Here is a 19,032-nt window from a genome sequence, read left to right on the forward strand (position 1 = left end):
ATCACTCCCAAATGTCTCTTGCCTTAAAAACCCTACACCTACCGGATCACCATAAGTCAGATGCAACTTGACAGCAAAAAAACAAACAAACTCCAAAAAGAAACATACATCATTAAAAGTGTTAGACTACCCAGCTATTTGAAGATCAGAAAAATACCCTAGGGCTGTTAGTATAGCTAGATTAAGGGCTTCCCTCAATTTAAATTACGTTCTTCCTGTCTCCTGATTGGCTTTTTGGAGACCTCCCGCTCTTCCTGAGCTCACCCTCAAAGTTCCTTTCTGCACTTTAGTTAGTCGGACAGTTGACTCACTCTTTTTTCCTCTATTCTAACCAAGTTTATTCTTCTGTAATAAACCAATATTTTCTTTAACCAGTCACTGCCTCCATTTCTTTGCATATTCAAACTCTTGTCAACAAAAAAATTTAGAAAGAGTTTAAAAACAGAGTTTAAATACACACAAAACATAAAACCATTGCTTAGGAAGGAAATTAATCCATATGGCCAAGGGCACAGCCTGCCAAAGAGTCATTAGATTAATTGCCAAGCCAAGATGATTTACATCTTGCCTTCCAGGAATAAAGTCTTTCCGAGACAGGTTCAGGGTGGAGCTTGTACATCTTAGCTGCAATCTAAAATTGAGGCAAATACTAATATGGGAATAGCCTATAGTTGCCATGGTGCTGTTGGTCTATGCTTAGTTACAGAATTAAAGAGATGTCAGCTTCATACATAAACTCCAAGGTAAGATCAGAGCTTTTTTCCTGGGGGAATGTGGTGGAACAGAGTTCCCGAACTACTTTGTAGAAACGAAATTTTCAAAGAGATGTTTAAAAATTCATGAGGGGCACCCATTTGTTTCTTCTTCATTTCTCTATTGAGAGTTCTGATACCCCTTTTTCCAGAAAAAAGGCCCTGGGAAAGATAATTTTACTGGCCCCAGAAGTTATGGGTTTTGTCTATCAGCTCTGCTAGGGTCAGATCTGAGTCTGGGGCTGTCACACCCTCCAGGGTTGCTTTATTTGGGCAAGCACCCAGGGCAGAGCTTCAGAATATAGCAAAAAGGTGTGTTTTTTCCTTCACCCAATTCCTATACTCACCTCTGAAAATTACCTATTCCTACTCACAGAGGAATACATTTAGCTCTTCCTCCCAGGTTGCTCCTGAGCATGCCATTTAAATGCTTCTCTAAGGGTGGGCCAACCCTGGGCTCAGCCAATCTTTCCTGCCCAACCTAGTCCTGGAGACTGACAGGACCCTGGGCCAATAGATCCTTGCTTTGGGTTGGTGAACTCACTGGCCCTTCCCCCTGGATTGTTTTAAAGAGCTGGCTGCCCTACCCTGCTCAGGTCAGTACTGCTTGTTTTCCTTGCCCCTTTGTCAGAGTCCCCTTGGGTCATTTCCTGCAAGAACTCAGGTGGATTTGCTTTTGCTACTGAGCATGCAGCTGAGAGCCAGCTAAGCTCCCTCAAGCTTGTTGGCATTGATTTCAACAAGGCCATGCCCTGTGGCAACCTCACAATTTCCCCAACCTTGGGGCTTATTGGCATAGCATGCCTTTGGTAGGGCTTGCAGTCCTCTGAGGTAAGGGTGGGAGGGAGAGGTATTGATCCTGGATGATCACTTTATGGTTTTATTGCTTTACTTTCAGGATGGATATAGAAGTTGCTACATGGAGTTTTTGATTTGCAAAGACTGTTGGAAGCTGCATGTTATCTAGAAAGTGACTGAAATTTCCTAGCTTAATATTTCCTTTTAATAAGTTCAGATAAAAATGCTGAAATATTTTATTAATGTATGGTATCTTTTTTGGTGCCAGGTGAGGGGTTGTAGCAGTGGAAAAGCCCGTTTTGCATGCAGAAGGTCCCAGGTTCAATCTCCAGCATCTCCAGTTAAAAAGGCTGGGCTTCAGGTGATGTGACTGAGTAGACAAACCTGACCTTGATGGACTGATGGTCTGCTTCAGTATAAAGAAGCTTCATGTGTGCGTTCACTATGCTCTTAGCTTCTAAAATCCCAGGGATGACTTTCTTATTTTGTATCTCTTTCAACCAGCAGGTTAAAAGTTTTCTGGTCTCTTCACCTGTTTCCCAGAATGACTGTCTGAAGCAAGCTAGTTTAATCATCTTAAATTTCAATTTAGTCAATTACTGATACTCGGCAGGGACACTGTCTGTACAACAGGTCAACAACTGTGCCTTCAACTTTACAAGTTCTTTGTGTTGCATTTTCTTTTAAAAAGAAACACTTTACCCATGTCCCATCATACAGCCAGACAGGTGTTGCTGTTATCACTGATTTTCAGGAATTCTTTGAAGTAGTTATTTCAAAGAATGAATCAAGGTCTTGCCTTGCAGCAAAAGATATGCTTAGTCTTCACTATTGCAGTTTAGGAATGATGATGATAAAGAGGATAGCTAGACATACCAGTGCTTGATTGCTGGTTTAGTTGAGCAGGTATGCAAGTAATTAAGGGAGTAGGGGTACCAGTCAGGAAATAATCCAGATGAAAGCACCTGTAACTGAACAAATTTCTCCCCATTGGATTGATAATTTCCAGATATCATGCAAGATTTAAAAACTCATGATACTGTTCCAGAATTTGCATATGTAAAATGAAGTATTCCAGTTGAGCAGGATACCACTGAAATCACAATTGCATCTGAAGAGCATGAAAAAACCTTGGAAGATCCATATTAGGACTGTACCCACCAGCAATACTACAGCCAAGGTATACATTTATTATCTTTCTCTGTAAGCAATGTAAAGTGTGAATGCCAATCATATCAACACTGATTTATTGCATGTAATGAATCTGGTTGCAGGATACTGGAAATTAGTGAAGGTTCCTGTCCCCCACAGTCCAGAGTGGTGCATTCCATCCTACCATATCAACATTCTACCACTGCATTCTTTGAGTTGTGTGCCCAGACCCTTATTACAAAGCAAAAACAAAATAATCAACCCCCCTAAATAAATAACATTTAAAGTGGACAGGGGACCATTTTGTGGTGGATGTAACAAGAAATGTATATCAATTGCGTGCACAGAATATGCCCAGAGCAAAACAGTTGTTGGTGGGGGAAAGTGCTGTCAAGTCATAACTGATTTATAGTAACCCCTACGCTTTTCAAGGCAAGAGACATTCAGAGGTGGTTTGCCATTGCCTACCTCTGCATAGTGACCCTGGGCTTTCTGGGTGGCTTCCTATCCAAGCACTAGGGTTGCCAATCTCCAGCTAGAGGCAGGGGATCCCCCGGTTTGGAGCCCCCCCCCCCGCTTCAGGGTCGTCAGAAAGCAAGGGGAGGGAAATGTCTTCTGGGAACTCTGTTATTCCCTATGGAGATTTATTCCCATAGAAAATCATGGAGAATTGATCTGTGGGTATCTGGGGGGGCTGTTTTTTGGGGTAGAGACACCGAATTTTCAGTATAGCATCTAGTGCCTCTCCCCAAAATACCCAAGTTTCAAAAAGATTGGACGAGGGGGTCCAATTCTATGAGCCCCAAAAGAAGGTGCCCCTATCCTTCATTATTTCCTATGAAAGGAAGGAATTGAAAAGGTGTGCCGTCCCTTTAAATGTGATGGCCAGAACTCCCCTTGGAGTTCAATTATGCTTGTCATAGCCTTAATCTTGGCTCCACCCCCAAAGTCCCCAGATATTTCTTGAATTGGACTTGGCAACCCTACCAAGCACTAACCAGAGCTGACCCTGATTAGCTGCCAAGATCTGTTGATATCGGGCTAGCCCAGGGGTGGCCAAACTTGCTTAACGCAGGAGCCACATAGAATAAATGTCAGATGTTTGAGAGCTGCAAGACAGGAAGGAACGCAGCAAACAGATGAGGGAGGGTGGGAGGTGGAAAGAAAGCAATTTTAACTTTAAATGCAGTCTCCCAAGCCACTGGCTGGCTCGGAGAAGTGATTTGAAGAGATAAATGCCTTCTCCAATCCAGCCGACGGGGTGGTGGGGGCTTCAAGAGCCACACAATTTGTGTGAAAGAGCCACAGTTTGGCCGCCCCTGGAAATCGACAATAAAACAGAACTTCCCAAAATCTCTGGCTTTCATTTGCCAGGCGTGTGGAAACAACAATACGAGAGTGAACAATGTTTGAGTCCAGGGCACCTTTAAGACCAGCAAAGGTTGATTCAAGGCATAAGCTTTCGGGTGCAGGCACGTGACGGGGAAGCCTACAGTTTCCAACCCCGCACTTCTGTAAACGCCAAGATGGCTATTTTTACCCTAATCCGATAAAGCGCCGTTTCTTTCCCTACGGCCCTAAACCCAGCAACTCTACCTCTTCCCCCGCCCGCCAAAAGGAGGCTGCTAGAGCGGCAAACCCGGAAGTGCTGCTCACCCTTTTTGTCATCTCCCACCTCTGGGCATCAACGTCATTTTCTGAAGCAAACCTATAGAGGAGCGCGCCGGGTTGCGTGGCGATGGGAGCCGTGCGCATGCGCGCTCTTAGAAGCGACGGGGAGGGTAATTGGAGCGCCCGGCCGCTGTCCCCGCCTCACTCTTGCCCCCCCTCTCTCGCCCCACCCACTTTCCTCTTATCTGCCTCCTCCAGCCGAGCCGGGCTCGCGCGCTGCAGCACCGCCGGAATCTTCTCTTGCGAGAGCATCTTTCCCCCTCTCCGGGCCAGCCAGTCGTCTCCTCCGCCAGCGCGCCCTCGCCTGCATTCCTTCCCTTTTTGTTCTTCTGATCCTTCCTTCCAATGGAGCTGCCTGCCAGCCAGTGCAAAAAAGTCAAGCTGAGCAACAAAGTGCAGAACTGGGTAAGTCCGAATTCGCAGCTGCAGACGAGGATGGGGGTCGGGGGTGGGAGGAGAGAAGCAGGAGGGGAAAGCCTGCCCGACCTTGCTTGTGCAGAATGATGCGCTTTTGCTTGAAGGACCTTGAGGGGAATACTTGGTGCTTTGAGGGGGAGGGCAACTCAGCTGGGACAGCAAGCCGAGTGCCCCGTTTGTTGCCGTCTCCATCCCTGTCGCACAAAATGTGCCTAGTTTGGAACAAGGGGCGGTGTCTGGTGAGTCATGCGGGGCTTCTTGGGATGCCCGAGGTTTCCCCTTGCGCTGCAGGAGGAACACATTGAAGTAGATGCTCCTGACGCCCTTGCTTTGAGGGGGAAATAACAACAAAAAGGAGGTAATCCGTCTTTTTTTTTCTTTTGTAATTTCTCTTTAGATTTATATTTTTAAAAGAAAGCTTGCTTTTAAAAAAAAAATGCGATTCCGTGCTGCTTAATGTCACGTCTCCGATTATCGTCTGCTTTAAAAGTTGTGGGTGGTAAAAAGACGACAATGCAGAGGAACGCTCTCGTTTTTCTTGGTGTCTATTGGCGGAGGAAAAGGCTTGGAATTTCCAGTGTACAATGTCACCATTCATAAATCTTGGGTGGCGAGAGACTGAGGTTCTTTGTGGACGGCTCCTTGAATGAGAGCACTGTTGAAGCAGGAATGAACACAGTTTGGGTTTTTTTTTTCCCTTGCCAAGGTGCCAACAGGTCGATTTACAGCACCAGCCATAGACTAGGAAATGGCTAGGGGTGGGGAGGGAAAGAGGCCTTTACCAGGAATGAAGCTTGGCCTCTGTTGGCAAGTGGGATGCTGGCCTAACTGAATGGTTTTGGTCTGATCCAGAGGGGCTGGTCTTATAATGCAGTGATTTGAATAATGAAGAATTCCAATGAGCTGAAAATAAATGCATGTCGGTGAGGAATCATTTTGTTTTGAGGCAGATCAGGTGGGGGAAAAAGACCTGAGTGTTAGAAACTCAGAAGCAAAGTGCAAACTGAGCCAGCAAAGTGAATTTCTAGTTCTCTGTTAGTGAGATAAAAATGTTTCTGCTTTTTCTGTTTCTTTTAAAAATGCCAGGTATGAATCTTGTTTTGTGGTATTGTTTTCAGTGTAGAAGATGATGATTTTGGATTTATATCTCGCCCTATGCTCTGAATCTGTGAGGTAGGTGGGGCTGAGAGTGCTTTTACAGCAGCTGCCCTTTCAAGGACAGCTTCTATGAAAGCTGTGGCTGACCCAAGGCCGTCTCAGCAGGTGCAAGTGAAGGTAAAGTACAGCAAGTCTAGTCATGTTGTTTGGGGTGTGGGGAGATGGCCTGATGAGGTAAAAGAATTTAGGTTGTGCCTTTGGTAAGCCATGTAAGTGCTGTTTGGGGTTCCTTGTGAAGTTCAGTGATTTACAACTTTTCTGAAAATGGAAGATGTTCCTGGCCAGCATTTTTAATGAAACATATATAACTCAATAAATAAAATCCCCCCTTAGTAGTCAAAATCTCCTGTTTACCTGGTACTGATAGGATTCTGGCACAATTATTCCTTCTGTAATCTGGTTTAATTTCCCCCCTACTTTTTTTCAAGGGTCCACTTTGAATTACAATAAGTTCTCATCTTGTTTATTCATTGCCACAGCCTTGGAGGTTTTTTAGCCTACAAGACTGGGTCGTAGAAAACCATTCTGAAATGTGAGTAGACATGGTGACTGAAAACAGGATGCAAAGGTCAGTAAAGGTAACATATGGGGTTAAGCAACTTTGAAGCACTACGATGTAATATTCTTTTCCTTTTTAAATGTGTGTTAAATGCCATCAAGTTGCTTTTGATCCATGGCAGTCCTATAAATTAATGATTTCCATAATGTCCTGGTCATTCAAACTGAGGGCCGTGGCTTTCTTGATTAAGTCATGTTGAGTCTTTCCCTTCCTGCTGCCTTTAACTTTTCCTACCAGTGACTCTTGTTTTCGCAAAACATGACCAAAGTACGATAGCCTCTATAACAGTGATGTCAAACGTGTGACCCAAGGGCTGGATCAGGACCCTGGAGGGCTCCTATCAGGCTTGCAAGCAATTCACTGTCATCTGCTTCCTTCTCTCTCTCTCTTACTTTTCTAGGCTTGCTCAATCACACAGGAGTTACAGAGCAAAGCCTCTATTTTCTCTGTGGCTGACCAGCACATGAAGCAACTTATGTACAAAAACTTGCAATGCCCAGCCATTTCATGTTTCCCCTTGGGTCTTAGGCTCAAAGCAATGACCATGAAATTTCTGTCATGTATGTCAAGAAATCAAAAGTAGGTTTACAACTTACACACATCTAAGCAATACCTGAACAGCATACTTAAGTTTGTTACAGCAGAGACATTGTCTCCAGATTTTGATGCAGTAATTCAGAGCAAGAGGTGTCAGTTACCAGAGACTGTTAAATAAACAAAATATTGCAAGAGTGCAAATATTTTAAGCATATTTTATTTTAAGTTTTTAAGAAATCTTTATTTGTGTTTGTGTCCTTTTTAAAGTTTATATCTCTGCTACCTGACATTACATTTTATGACGCATATGGCCTGGCCCAACAAGGTCTCATTTATGTCAGATCCGGCCCTCATAGTAAATGGGTTTGATGCCCTTGCTCTATAACATTTAGTAATTTTAGTTCTTTGGGAGAATTTAGGCTTGATTTTTATCTAGAACCCACTCATTGGTCTTTTTGGTGGTCCTCAGTATCTGACAGGGTCTTATCCAACGCAGCTTTTCAAATGAATCAACTTTCTTCAGTCACCTTTTTCATTATCCAGCTTTCATGCCCATGCATAATAATGGGGAATGCTGTGGCACAAATTATTTTTATCTTGGTTACCAGCAAAACGTCCTTACATGTAAGGATCTTTTCTAGCTCCTTCATAGCTTCACTTCCCACTCTCAATCTCCTTCTGATTTCTTGGTTTCATTCTCCTTTTTGGTTGACTATAGAGCCAAGGAATAAAGTATATTGAACGATTTCAGTTTCTTTATTATTGGTATAATTCCCCAGTAGTCATTACTTTTCTCTTCTTGATGTTTAGCTGTAATCCTCTTTTAGCATTTTCTGCTTTAGCTTCTTAAATACAATTTTGATTATCTGAGTGAATGAATTCTAGTAGATTTAGCAGTAAGAAATTCTTGTGTTAGTACGCAACTGTTCAAGCTTGGGGGCACTTGGCCTCCCTGAGACTCTGGAAAGCACTGGCAGGGCCTCTTCAGGTCCAAGCCCAGACGTCAACAGGAGAAGGACTCCACTCACCAGTCCTGGGTCTTAGGGCAGAGAGGAGTGCAACAGAGCTGACATGCCCCATGCAGAGGGCACCACTGGCAGCATCTGATTGGGAAAGGGGCAGGGAGGCTAGGGAGCTGACAAGGCCAGCTGTGGCCCAAAGACAGCTGGGACTGGTATCCCAGTGCGGCTAGTCGTGGAGCCTATACCCTGGCAGCAGCCATTGACTGGCTCAGTTCCAAAGAATGGTGCACCTTCGGAGATTGAGTTGGATACTTCTGGCCCATGACCTGGACGCCTTCAAGCTGACCCACCCCATGTCAGGGAGAACCAGGAGTCAGGGACAAGGCAGGAGGCCAGATACAGCCAGCCTGAATGTGGGAAAGGCTGATGATTCCAGAGGGAATGTTTTGTCTGGAGGAGAGGAGGCTGAGGGGGGAACATGATTGCTCTCTTGAAGTATTTGAAGGGCTGTCACTTAGAGGAGGGCAGGGAGCTGTTCCTGTTGGAACTTGCAATGATTGGTTTAAACTAAGGGTGGAAAAGTGGATATTAAGGAAACCTTTTTTACAGTCAGAGTTGTTCAACAGTAGAATAAGCTGCCTAGGGAGGTGGTGAGCTCCTCCCCACTGGCGGTCTTTAAGCACTGGCTGGATAAATACTTGTCAGGGATGCTCTAGGCTGATCCTACTTTGAGCAGGAGGTTGGACTAGATGGCCTGTAAGGCCCCTTCTAACTCTGTGATCCTATAGTTATTCAGGGAAGAAGGATGACAGGCAGGAAATAGAGTAGAAGGGGAGGATAAAAGGGAGCCAAGAGGCAGAGGTTATGAAAGAGAGTGAGCCGGACTCCAGAAGTGACTGCGGAGGCAAACTGGCAGGGAAGAGGAGGAGAAGGATGTTTTAACCTCCCCCCCCCCCTTTCCTCCCATTCTGAGACCTCTTGCTGCTCCCCAGGGTGAGCAAGAAGACAGCAGCAAGCCCCAACAGAGATAGGTGGAGGTCTGACAGCAACCACATAAGATAAACCCAGTGCCTATATTTAGAATGGGCTATCTGTAGATGCTGAGCTGGGGACTCTGTATTGTTTAGCACATAGTTTTTGAAGGGAATTGGACTGACGCTTGAGAATCAACCTCATACCTGAAGAAAGGTTGGGTTGGTCAAAGCATATTTTCCCAGACCTAAGGCTACCCTAGGATAAAATTCCAGAAGTGGCTCAAGGGTTCTTTCCCAGATTTGAATCTCCACTTTGCCATGGAAGCTTGCTGGATGACCTTGGTCCAGTCACACCTTATAGGGTTATTGGGAGGATAAAATGGAGGAGTATGATGTCAGCTACTTTGAGTCCCCGTTGGGAAGAAAGGTGGGATATTAATTAAGCCAATAAGCCATATTAATTAAATATGGCATCAGGATGGGTTTAGCTCCAATTCAATAAAGATATCAAAAAAGAAATCAAAACAACTAGGTAGCCAATGACGTCAACCACTGGCTAGTCAGTAGTCACCCTTGTGCAAACTGAATGTGTTCTTTGGAGTAGATCCCTCCAATTCAATACAAATGCCAAAAGAAAATAAATTAGAACAATTATGTAGGCAATGACATCAATCACTGTCTCATCACCTTTGTGCAAACTGAGTGTGTGCTTTGGAGTAGATCCCATGTTTCCCTGCAGTTAGGCATTACAGGGTAATGACTGGGATATTTTCTGCTCAACTAATCAGAGTAACCTTGTTTAAAAATACAGGATTCTGAGAAACTATATGTCTCCAAAAGAGGTATTTCAGTAGTTGCCACAGTAATATTTTTTTCATGTTTATCTTGGTATATGAAAAAATGGAATTGTGTGGTTATTTTATACTTTTGCTTTCTTTTTAATTTTTTTAAAAAATAAAACCAGTATGACATGTTTCTTGGTAAAGGGTCCATGATGAAATGTGTAAGGTATTCTGCATAGTCTGAGAGGACCAATTCAAAGGGCTTTAAAAACTTAAAGAACTCGATGAATTTTATTGTGGTAATATCTTCCCTGCCTGATTGGTTAGACTGATACGTCATGGAGTAAATGGCATTTTTGGTAATGCTTGGTGCTCAGAAGGTAAGGCTTCTGTAGATAAATAATGAAAGCTATAAGGCATTCAAGTTGTGCAGTGGTGCAGCACTTTAATAGTGATAATGTGAGGGCTAGAGCTGATACAATCTTGAATAGAAGATAATTTATATTTTGAGAAGTTGGAAAAAACTGGTTTCTCAGAGCTAGAAACTTGCCTTCACTCCCTCCAGGCATTGTGAGGAAGGAGGTGGAGAGACAGAGGCTGACCAATAGAGCTTAAAAGTTGCTACTAGAAACACATTGCATAACTGCATAACTACAGTAACCAAATACAAGACTACGCAAATACTTCCTAAATCTAGAATACAATGGACTTTCCTCCCTGAAGTGATGGTGAAGCAAGAGACAAGGAAATCATAATGATGCCATTTCAGTAAGAGTTTGAGCAGCAAAAGTTAAAAACATACGAAGAGCCCTTCTGGATCACGCCAGTGGTCTTTATTGTCTAGCATCCTGTCTCACCTAGTGGCCAGCCAGTTCTTTTGGAGGAACAACAGGACATAGAAGCCAAGGCCTTCCACTGATGTTGCCTCCTGGCTCTGGGATCCAGACATTTACTGCCTCTGACTGTGGAGGTTCCCTTTAGTCACTATGACTAGTAGCCACTTGTAGACCTATTGTCCATGGATCTGTCTAATCCCCTTTCAGAATTGTCTGTGCATATGGCCATCACTGCATCCTCTGGCAGCAAATTCCACATTTGAACCACTCACTGTTAATGTTCTCTCTAAGCTGCAGAGTCTTGTGAGCAAAAATTCTACTTTGTGAGCTACTGGTATTAAAGTTGTGAGCTGCTGGCATTAAAGTTGTGAACTGCTGCATAAATTATTGTGCTCTGGAGTCCTCCTTCCTGATCCAAGGCAAAAATGTGTGAGCTGGAGGCTAGAAATCTGTGAGCTAGCTCACGCTGACTCAGCTTAGAGGGAACATTGCTCACTGTATAAATAACTATTTCCTTTTGTTTGCCCTGAATCAAGGACCTATCTGCTTCATTGGATGCCCTCAAATTCTGATATTTTCAGAGGGAGAGAAGAATTCCTATGTACCCAATATCAAAACTTATGCTGTAGATTTCTGTGTCTGCCATATGTAAAAAGATGTTAAACTGCACTTAATGCCTTGATGAAAAATCTGCATTTGATTATTAATACAAGAAGAGACGCAAATTGTTAATACAAGAAAACTGCAATGCTTTTTGCAATATTCCTGTTAGTCCTGAAGCAAGAGGAAGACCTTAGAGGCCCAAGTTTGAATCCCTGGTCTGCCGTAGAAATTTGCTGGCTTGATGGCTTAGGGCCAGTCAGACACTCTCAGCCTAATCTACTGCACAGGCTTGTTGCGAGAATTAGAAAAGGACACCAATGTAAGCTGCCTTGGGGCTCCATTAGGCAGAAAACCGGAGCGTAAAACTGAAAAACAACAACAACAATTCTATTGTGGAGTCAGTGCCTGATCTCATATTTGCTATTGTGGAGTCAGTGCCTGATCTCATATTTGCTATGGGCCATGGGAGAAAGGAAGACGGCTTGGTTAGTTTTCTTCTGAGATTATTTAAATCACGTATGCATTTTGAAGTTCAAGGATGCTGAAATGCAGTGATCCTTGCTGCCTGGCCATCAGCACGTTCAGAAACCCTGTGTTCAGAAGACTTTTCCATTGCCTTTCAGTTTTTCACACATGCATAGCTCCAGTGTGAGAAGAACCGGAAAGCACTGTAAATGGTTTGTGTCCAGCTTAAATAGTAAATTCTATTTGTTCAGCAAGTGTGAGTGATCTAGCGAATGATTGATCTATTTGCATTATTATTTTTTTACCTCCTATTAATCTTTCTGAGGAGATGTGGCAACCCTTGAAGGCCTCTGCTTCCATTTTCATTGGAAAGGAGCAGCGAAGCAGTACCTGAGTATTGGTTAGAACCTTTCTGCTTGCTGTTCTTCGTCACTGAGTTTCAGGCTTGGTGGGGAAGAGGAAGTGTAGCTTGGCCCTAACCAAATTCATGGTGCTTCAATATATGTGGCCTCCTTATCTTTGGATAGGTTGGCCAGGTTTGATTGCTCTTAAGCAATCAAAGCATAAGTTTGTCATTGAGCCATTTGAAGTGCAGGTGACAACCTTGTGACTTTGCTCTAACACTCAAAATCTTGACATGAGACTCCAAAGTGAACATGATTACAATCAGGGCTCCTTTTTTGAGTAGCATACAGGAACACTTGGTCAGAGCTCCAGCTCAAAAAAGGGCCTCTGGCTGAGGGAAGGCATTAGGCAGTCATGCACTCCCAGACTGCATGCTCTGTCTTCTCTGCTGCCTTCAGTCTCCAATGGGCTTATGAAGAGAGTGAAGAGACGTGGAGCCGCCCACAAGTGCCCCCATCCAGTAGAAGCTGGGCCTGCCATTGCCCGCTCCACTGCACATGGCTCTCCACTGGGAGGGGGCAAAACAAAGTCTCTCATTGGTCTGTGTGAGAACACACATCCATGAAATGCAGCTGACAGCACTGTACTGTTCTGTGTCTGTATGTGGAAAGTAACCTACTGAATGGGGTGACATCAGGGTGTATGGTCTAATATGCAAATGACTTACTGCTGGGCCTTTTCAATAAAACCAAGATGGGTGGTAGTGTTACCAAAGTTGGTAGTATTCAAGGTCAAAAAAAGCCTTGTGGTTTCTCAGAAAGTTGATGTTTCCTGCACATGTCTGGTTGTCTGTTCCATAATTTGCAAAGGTTCTGTCTAAACCATGGAGATGGGGGCAGGAGAGTGGGATATTCTGTTTTTTTAGATTGCCCCTCCCACATGGGCCTCAAACATCAGGACTGAGAAAACTGTGTAACAGGAAACCTTCCATGAAACTTTTACTGGAGATCCAAGCCTTCATCTATAGTTAATTTACATTTTACTTTTGACTGCAGCTTCAAAATGAAGTACCTACTTAAATACTGGCAATTGAGGAAGTGTAAAATTTTGCCAACACTTCAGGGTCTTGAGAAATCCTGCAAAATATCTAAACTGAATTCCCCCCCCCCCCCCCGCACATAACACACTGTGCTCTAGTTTTTATGTTCTTATTAGATGTTGCCACACTGAAGTTTTTTTTTTAATGAGATTTGTTTTTAAAATTGAAATTAATTTCTGAAGACTAAAAATGCTATCTGAAAACAATATAATGCACAAATACTCTACAGCCTTTTCCTTGTTAATGATTTTTTAAAGCTGAATTTTATTAAGTGCCTGACTTGGTTTGGGATTGTCCATTTGGGAACTTGGCATTTCTGGAATTTTTTTGCTGTGTGGTCTGTTTGGTGGTATGCATTTAATGAGCAGCTGATGATTGTTTGCAAATGGAGACTGCTTTTTCCTTATCCCAAGAGGTGGGGGTACAGTCTGAGTCTAGCTATGTCCAGACCATCTAATCTGGTTACCTCTACCACTTGTCCTGTGCTTCTTTCTATAGATTTCAGACCAGTCTAAAAAATTGCACACTATTTTGTGATATTTTGATTGGTCCTAATAACAGGTGTTACAGAAATGTTCCCTCCCCCCAGTGGATCAGCACAGCTACCAGCAGTCCCTGAATTTCTGAATGTGAAAGTGTTAAAGAGTCTGCTAGGGGAATACTGGATTTCAGATGGGACTAATGGCTGCTTACTTCTGAATCTCAATGAATAACTTCAGACTAGTTGTTTTCTCTTGTCCTAACCTTCATCACAGGGCTGCAAGAGGAGACAACTGTGTGCACTGCTGTGGGTGGGATAAAATGCTATGGGTGCTCATCTTAGTCTAAACAGATGATTGTGCTGTTAGGCGAGCACCCATTGCTACCATTCAGAATTCTCATTTTCTTAACTCCTGGCATATTTATGCCTAGTTCCTGCCATGTCTTTGAACTCTTGGGGGCCATTTGAATAACGAAGCAATGATGACCCATTACCTGGCAGCAGGAAGTAAGCTAATATTGTGGGTCAGATCAGAAATAAGAATATAACATAAAACCATAACTTGCTTATTTCTGCACTATTTCACAGCCTAAGGCTGTAAACCTTCATTAGCAAAGTGCTCCTATTTGCAACATTTGTGTGTACTTGCACGCTTTCCTATCATGCAATTAATCAGTGTTTAATGATTTCTTATACCCTGAAATTCTTACTAGTCTTTAAGGTGCTACTGGAGAATCAAATTGTTCTACTGCAGACCAACACAGCTGCCCTCTGAAATCATTCTTACTAAGAAAACTTTATGTGCTCTTTTTCCTTCAGGGAATGCAGAGAGCTACCAATGTCACCTATCAAGCTCACCATGTCAGTCGGAATAAGAGGGGGCAGGTGGTAGGGACCAGAAGTGGTTTTCGGGGCTGCACAGTCTGGTTAACAGGTACAGTATTGCTGCCTACATGTACAGTATTTGTTTTGCTGCTGACCGTTTTAGAATGAGGCCAATAGCAGAGGGCACCAGTTAAAGATTTTCCTCTTGATCTCATTCTTTTACTCTTGCAGCACATCTGCTCCTGAATTACTAAATTTTATCTTTAGGAAAGGCTGGGGGGTTTTTCACTTTGCTATCTGCTAAGCAATAGGAACTTGTGAAAAGAGAATGGTCAGGAACAGGACCGCCTTAAACATTATGAATTTGCTATACAGGGAGCATTCCGGAGAATGGGAAAATACTTACATTACATGTCTCAAGTTTTTCTGCATGTACATGAGCTGGAAAAGTGCAGTGTTGAAGCTACGTTCCTCCAGAACACCCATCTTGTGAATGTCAGTTGGACTGTTTCCAAGTTTGGACTTATATCTATTCATTTAGAGACAGGGTTTTTTGGCCCCCTTGTAGTTTCTGTTACTTTAAAAGGCCCTCGCATCGCTGGCCTCTATCATTATTGTATTGTTTATTATGTGTTGTACACGATCCTTGCAATATATTTTTGCAAATGGAAAGATGGTGTATTACTTAGTGGCTTTGATCAGTCTTGTATTGGAAAATGGCAGGTGAAATAAGCCAGAGATTTGGAGTCTGGTGTCATCAGTGTGCAAATGACACTGAACTCAGCCTTTGCATCAGGTTTCAGGGAAGCACATGCAACCTTCAGCCAACATCTGGAGTCGGTGAATGTCTGAATGTGAACAAATTAATTTTTTTTGCTATGATCAAGTGCTTTCAAATGGAAAAGTTCTCAGAATGACTTGCAAAATGACAATGTGTATTCAGTTAATATTACTGCTCTTAATAAGCTCTAGTGCTGCATAGTGGTGAGAGCCCTAATGGGGACCTGCGATGATGTACTTATACTATGCAAATCAGCTTCCAGTCAGACTTCAAGGTGTTGGTAGATCTTCAAAGGGTAAAATAGCTGAGGGTCTGGAAATCTAAAGACCCTGGATAGTGGGTTGGTGCCGTACTGTGTAACTGAAGCTTGGAAAACAGGCATATGGTTATAGGGGCTTTCCAGTGGTTGAGTCTAGGTTGCAAAATACCCTTCATCAGTAAATTTGTTTGGTGTCCTCACTTTCTGATGTCAGGTTAAGACATTCTTGATCTCATCCTTTTTTAGTTGATGTTTTCATGCTGCCTTAAGCTTGTATGCATTTTGATTAGTAGCGTGCATTTTTTTAATGTATATCTTTGTGACCAAGCTTACACTATTTGCTTAGTGGAAAGGTGGGATACAGATATCCCGTGGGCAGGATTCTGTGAATCTGTTCCAGAGAGCCTTAAATAAGAGGTCTGGCTGCATCACAATCAGAAGGTGCAATTTCTTCTGCTTCCCCCTCTTTGCTGCAGCTGTACATGTCGCATGGCTTTTTGTCCATGTGCTTCCCCAGCTCCCAGAATTCATCTCTCTGGTACTCACAGTGAAAGGGGGAAGATGGGGAAAATGCACATCTGTCAGCATGGTGTACAGGATCCAACCTTATACAAATAAATGGAAACTGTGCTAAAAAATCTTAGGAATCAAGGTAAATCTCACTTCTGGTCTGTCTTTCTCTTGATTGAATGACACATGAATGTCAAATTTCAACATTTTTAAACATCTGTATATTTGTAGTAGGGCTATAACAAAGGTGGGCTAGATCTCAAGTATTATTCCCATTTGTGCACCACTTTTCCATTGCTTGGCAGTCCTTTGACCAATGCTTCCTCTAAGCTGTGGAGTTTTGTGAGCAAAAATTCTAATTTGTGAGCAGGGCAAGCCCGGCCACTAGGTAAACTAGGCATTTGCCTAGGGTGCCGGCAGAGCAGGTGCACCAAATTCAGCCTCCCACCCTGCCCCTTAGGCAAATCCGTATTTGCCGCCTCCTCCTCCCTCGTCCCTTTTCAAAATTTTAATTCCCGGGAATGGGCGGTGAAGCACCGCACTCCCGGACTCTTTAAAGACTGATTCCCCCCGCTCCCCTCTGATCAGCTGATGGATGGGTAAAACCATGCGGGGGGCTGGTGGCTGCTATGCCACCCCTCCGGCGTGCTCAAGATCAGAGCCAGGGCAGCAGCAATGAGCCAGCTGCTGAGAAAGTGGCGCAGCTGCTCTTTTTTTATTTCTTTTTTGAAAAAGAAGACTACTTTTTTCATAATTACATCTGCAGAGTTTTAGAAAAAGGAGTTAATTACCTATGCTGAATGAATGTCACTCTTTTTTTGTTTAAAAACCTGTAATAATGTAGGACTGTCCGGAGCTGGGAAGACCACAGTTAGCATGGCATTGGAAGAGTATCTGGTGTGTCATGGCATCCCTTGCTATACCTTGGATGGCGACAACATCAGGCAGGGCCTCAATAAGAACCTGGGTTTCTCACCGGAAGACAGGGAAGAAAACGTCCGCCGGATTGCTGAGGTTGCTAAGCTGTTTGCAGATGCTGGCCTAGTGTGCATCACTAGCTTTATTTCTCCTTATGCCCAGGTGAGCACCTGACAACCTCATTCTGCAGTACTGGAATTGTACTGAAATGTGGTAGTTTCAGAAAGTGCAGTTATAATAATTTTATGAGCCAGTTTGGTGTAGTGGACTCTAATCTGGCAGAACCAGGTTTGATTCCACACTTCTCCACATGCACCTGCTGAGTGATCTTGGGCAAGCCACAGTTCTCAGAGCTCTCTCAGCCCCACTTATCTCACAGGGTGTCCATTGTGGGGAGGGGAAGGGAAAGGAGGTTGTAAGTAGTTCTGAGACTTTGCGTGAAGGGTGGGGTATAAACTTCTCCTTCTCCTCCTCCTTACAACCTCCTTCATTAGAATAGATGTTAAGTGTTAAAGTGAATATTTACATCAGTTAGGAACCAAAGAGCCTCTTGCATTTTCATTGCTTGTGATGCTGCTTTTTATGGTTCTATTGTGTTTAGAAGCAGCTTTCAAGAGGTGTACGAGGTCCCGTGATGGAAAGAACTGAGCCCTGTAAATCCAACTCAGACTTTTGGACGTGTGTTTAGATTGAAACAGAGCAAATTTAACCATTGGGCTAAGTTTTTTTTTGAAAACAGGCCTGGTGCAAATTTTGGGGTTAAGAGACAAAGGGAACACCTTGTCACTGATGACCTTTTAGAGTGGTGTAATCTGCATAGCAAAAAAGAGCAACTTCCCCAACTTTTTATCTTATTATCCTTGGGTAAAAATGGTTTCTGCTTTCATCTTGGCAGATAGGTACAGCTGAACGCACATTTGATGGTAACAATATAAATAGCAGCTAAATTGCTCATTGAACCAGTGACTCTGTTCTTAACCGTGTAGTATTGTGCTGTTCCAAGGTTGACAGAAAGTCTTTCCCTTTGTCGTTTAGCAGAACAGCATGATTTACATCAGAGGTCCTAATACTTGGGAGTTCATGAGTAGGAACTAGAAGTGTTGTGAAAGTTCATTAGTTTAACGTTAAATAAACCAGAAATAGGGATAGAGAGTGAGCAAGCAAACAAGCAATGCATATCTCTGTGTGAGAACGAGAATCACTTGCTGCTTTGTGCAGCTGTCTCAAATGGCTTGCAGCCAAGTGATTCATAGCACACTCTTTGGCATGTTTCATTGTATACTGAGTGTGGATAGATTTAAAGTTAACCAAGGCTATGCAGGTATGTGTACCTGTAGATGGAAATGATAGTCAGAAAAGTCTTGCATAAGAAGAAGACGACTGCAGATTTATACCTCGCCCTTCTTTCTGAATCAGAGACTCAGAGCGGCTTACAATCTCCTATATATTCTCCCCTCAGAACAGACACCCTGTGAGATGGGTCTCCCAGTAGCTGCCCTTTCAAGGACAACTCCTGCGATAGCTATGGCTAACCCAAGGCCATTCCAGCAGCTGCAGGTGGAGGAGTGTGGAATCAAACCCGGTTCTCCCAGATAAGAGTCCGCACACTTAACCACTACACCAAACTGGCTCTAAGGTTGCGAGTGGTTACATCTGGAGGAAGTGTTCATTGATAACACTTTAGAACTCAGCTTTTAAAGGTTGAAGTAAAATATCATGTGCATGGAAATGAGAGAGATTTATAAAAGTTGCTAAAGAACATAAACAAGGTGAAGGGGGATGAGCTGTGCAGAGAATAGAACAGTAAGCCAGCGTGCACCCACAATGGTAGTGGTTAAAGGGGTGGGGGGGGGAGATTAAAACTATATTTTTAATGGCTTGTTTTGTACTGCTGTTTTAAATTGTAACCTGATTCGAACTAGGACTCTAAAGAGGCAGCATTGAAATAGTCATAACAAAATAATTTTTTAAAAAAATTACACAGTCATGTATTTAGCACCATTAATATATGAATATGATTTCAAAATCTTCAGTGTTTCTGGTTCACAAAACAAGAAAACTGTTTTTTTAAAAGTGTAATGATCACTAGTTCAAGCAAGGTCAAAGTCTCTCTGAATGTAACTTTCAGCTACTTCAAAGATATGTATC

At 43.1% G+C, this 19,032-nt stretch overlaps 1 protein-coding gene across 3 annotated transcripts in view; it reads left to right on the forward strand.

Annotated features, from left to right (window-relative positions):
• Positions 1-1,208: 1,208 nt before the first annotated feature.
• Positions 1,209-19,032, forward strand: part of PAPSS1 (3'-phosphoadenosine 5'-phosphosulfate synthase 1) — an 81,906-nt gene continuing 64,082 nt past the window's right edge. The window contains exons 1-7 of one of the 3 annotated variants that reach the window (XM_060246954.1): positions 1,347-1,561; positions 1,651-1,722; positions 1,819-1,911; positions 2,560-2,730; positions 4,572-4,778; positions 14,411-14,525; positions 16,811-17,046. In XM_060246954.1, the coding sequence (XP_060102937.1) occupies positions 4,719-4,778; positions 14,411-14,525; positions 16,811-17,046 (411 nt within the window). In that variant the 5' untranslated portion in view covers positions 1,347-1,561; positions 1,651-1,722; positions 1,819-1,911; positions 2,560-2,730; positions 4,572-4,718. Of the gene's footprint in view, positions 1,584-1,650; positions 1,723-1,818; positions 1,912-2,559; positions 2,731-4,571; positions 4,779-14,410; positions 14,526-16,810; positions 17,047-19,032 lie in introns of all 3 variants that reach the window. The other 2 variants (XM_060246955.1, XM_060246953.1) reach the window with 2 other exon arrangements.

The sequence above is a fragment of the Heteronotia binoei genome, chromosome 9, assembly GCF_032191835.1.
Source record: "Heteronotia binoei isolate CCM8104 ecotype False Entrance Well chromosome 9, APGP_CSIRO_Hbin_v1, whole genome shotgun sequence".
Classification (NCBI taxonomy): Eukaryota; Metazoa; Chordata; class Lepidosauria; order Squamata; family Gekkonidae; genus Heteronotia; species Heteronotia binoei.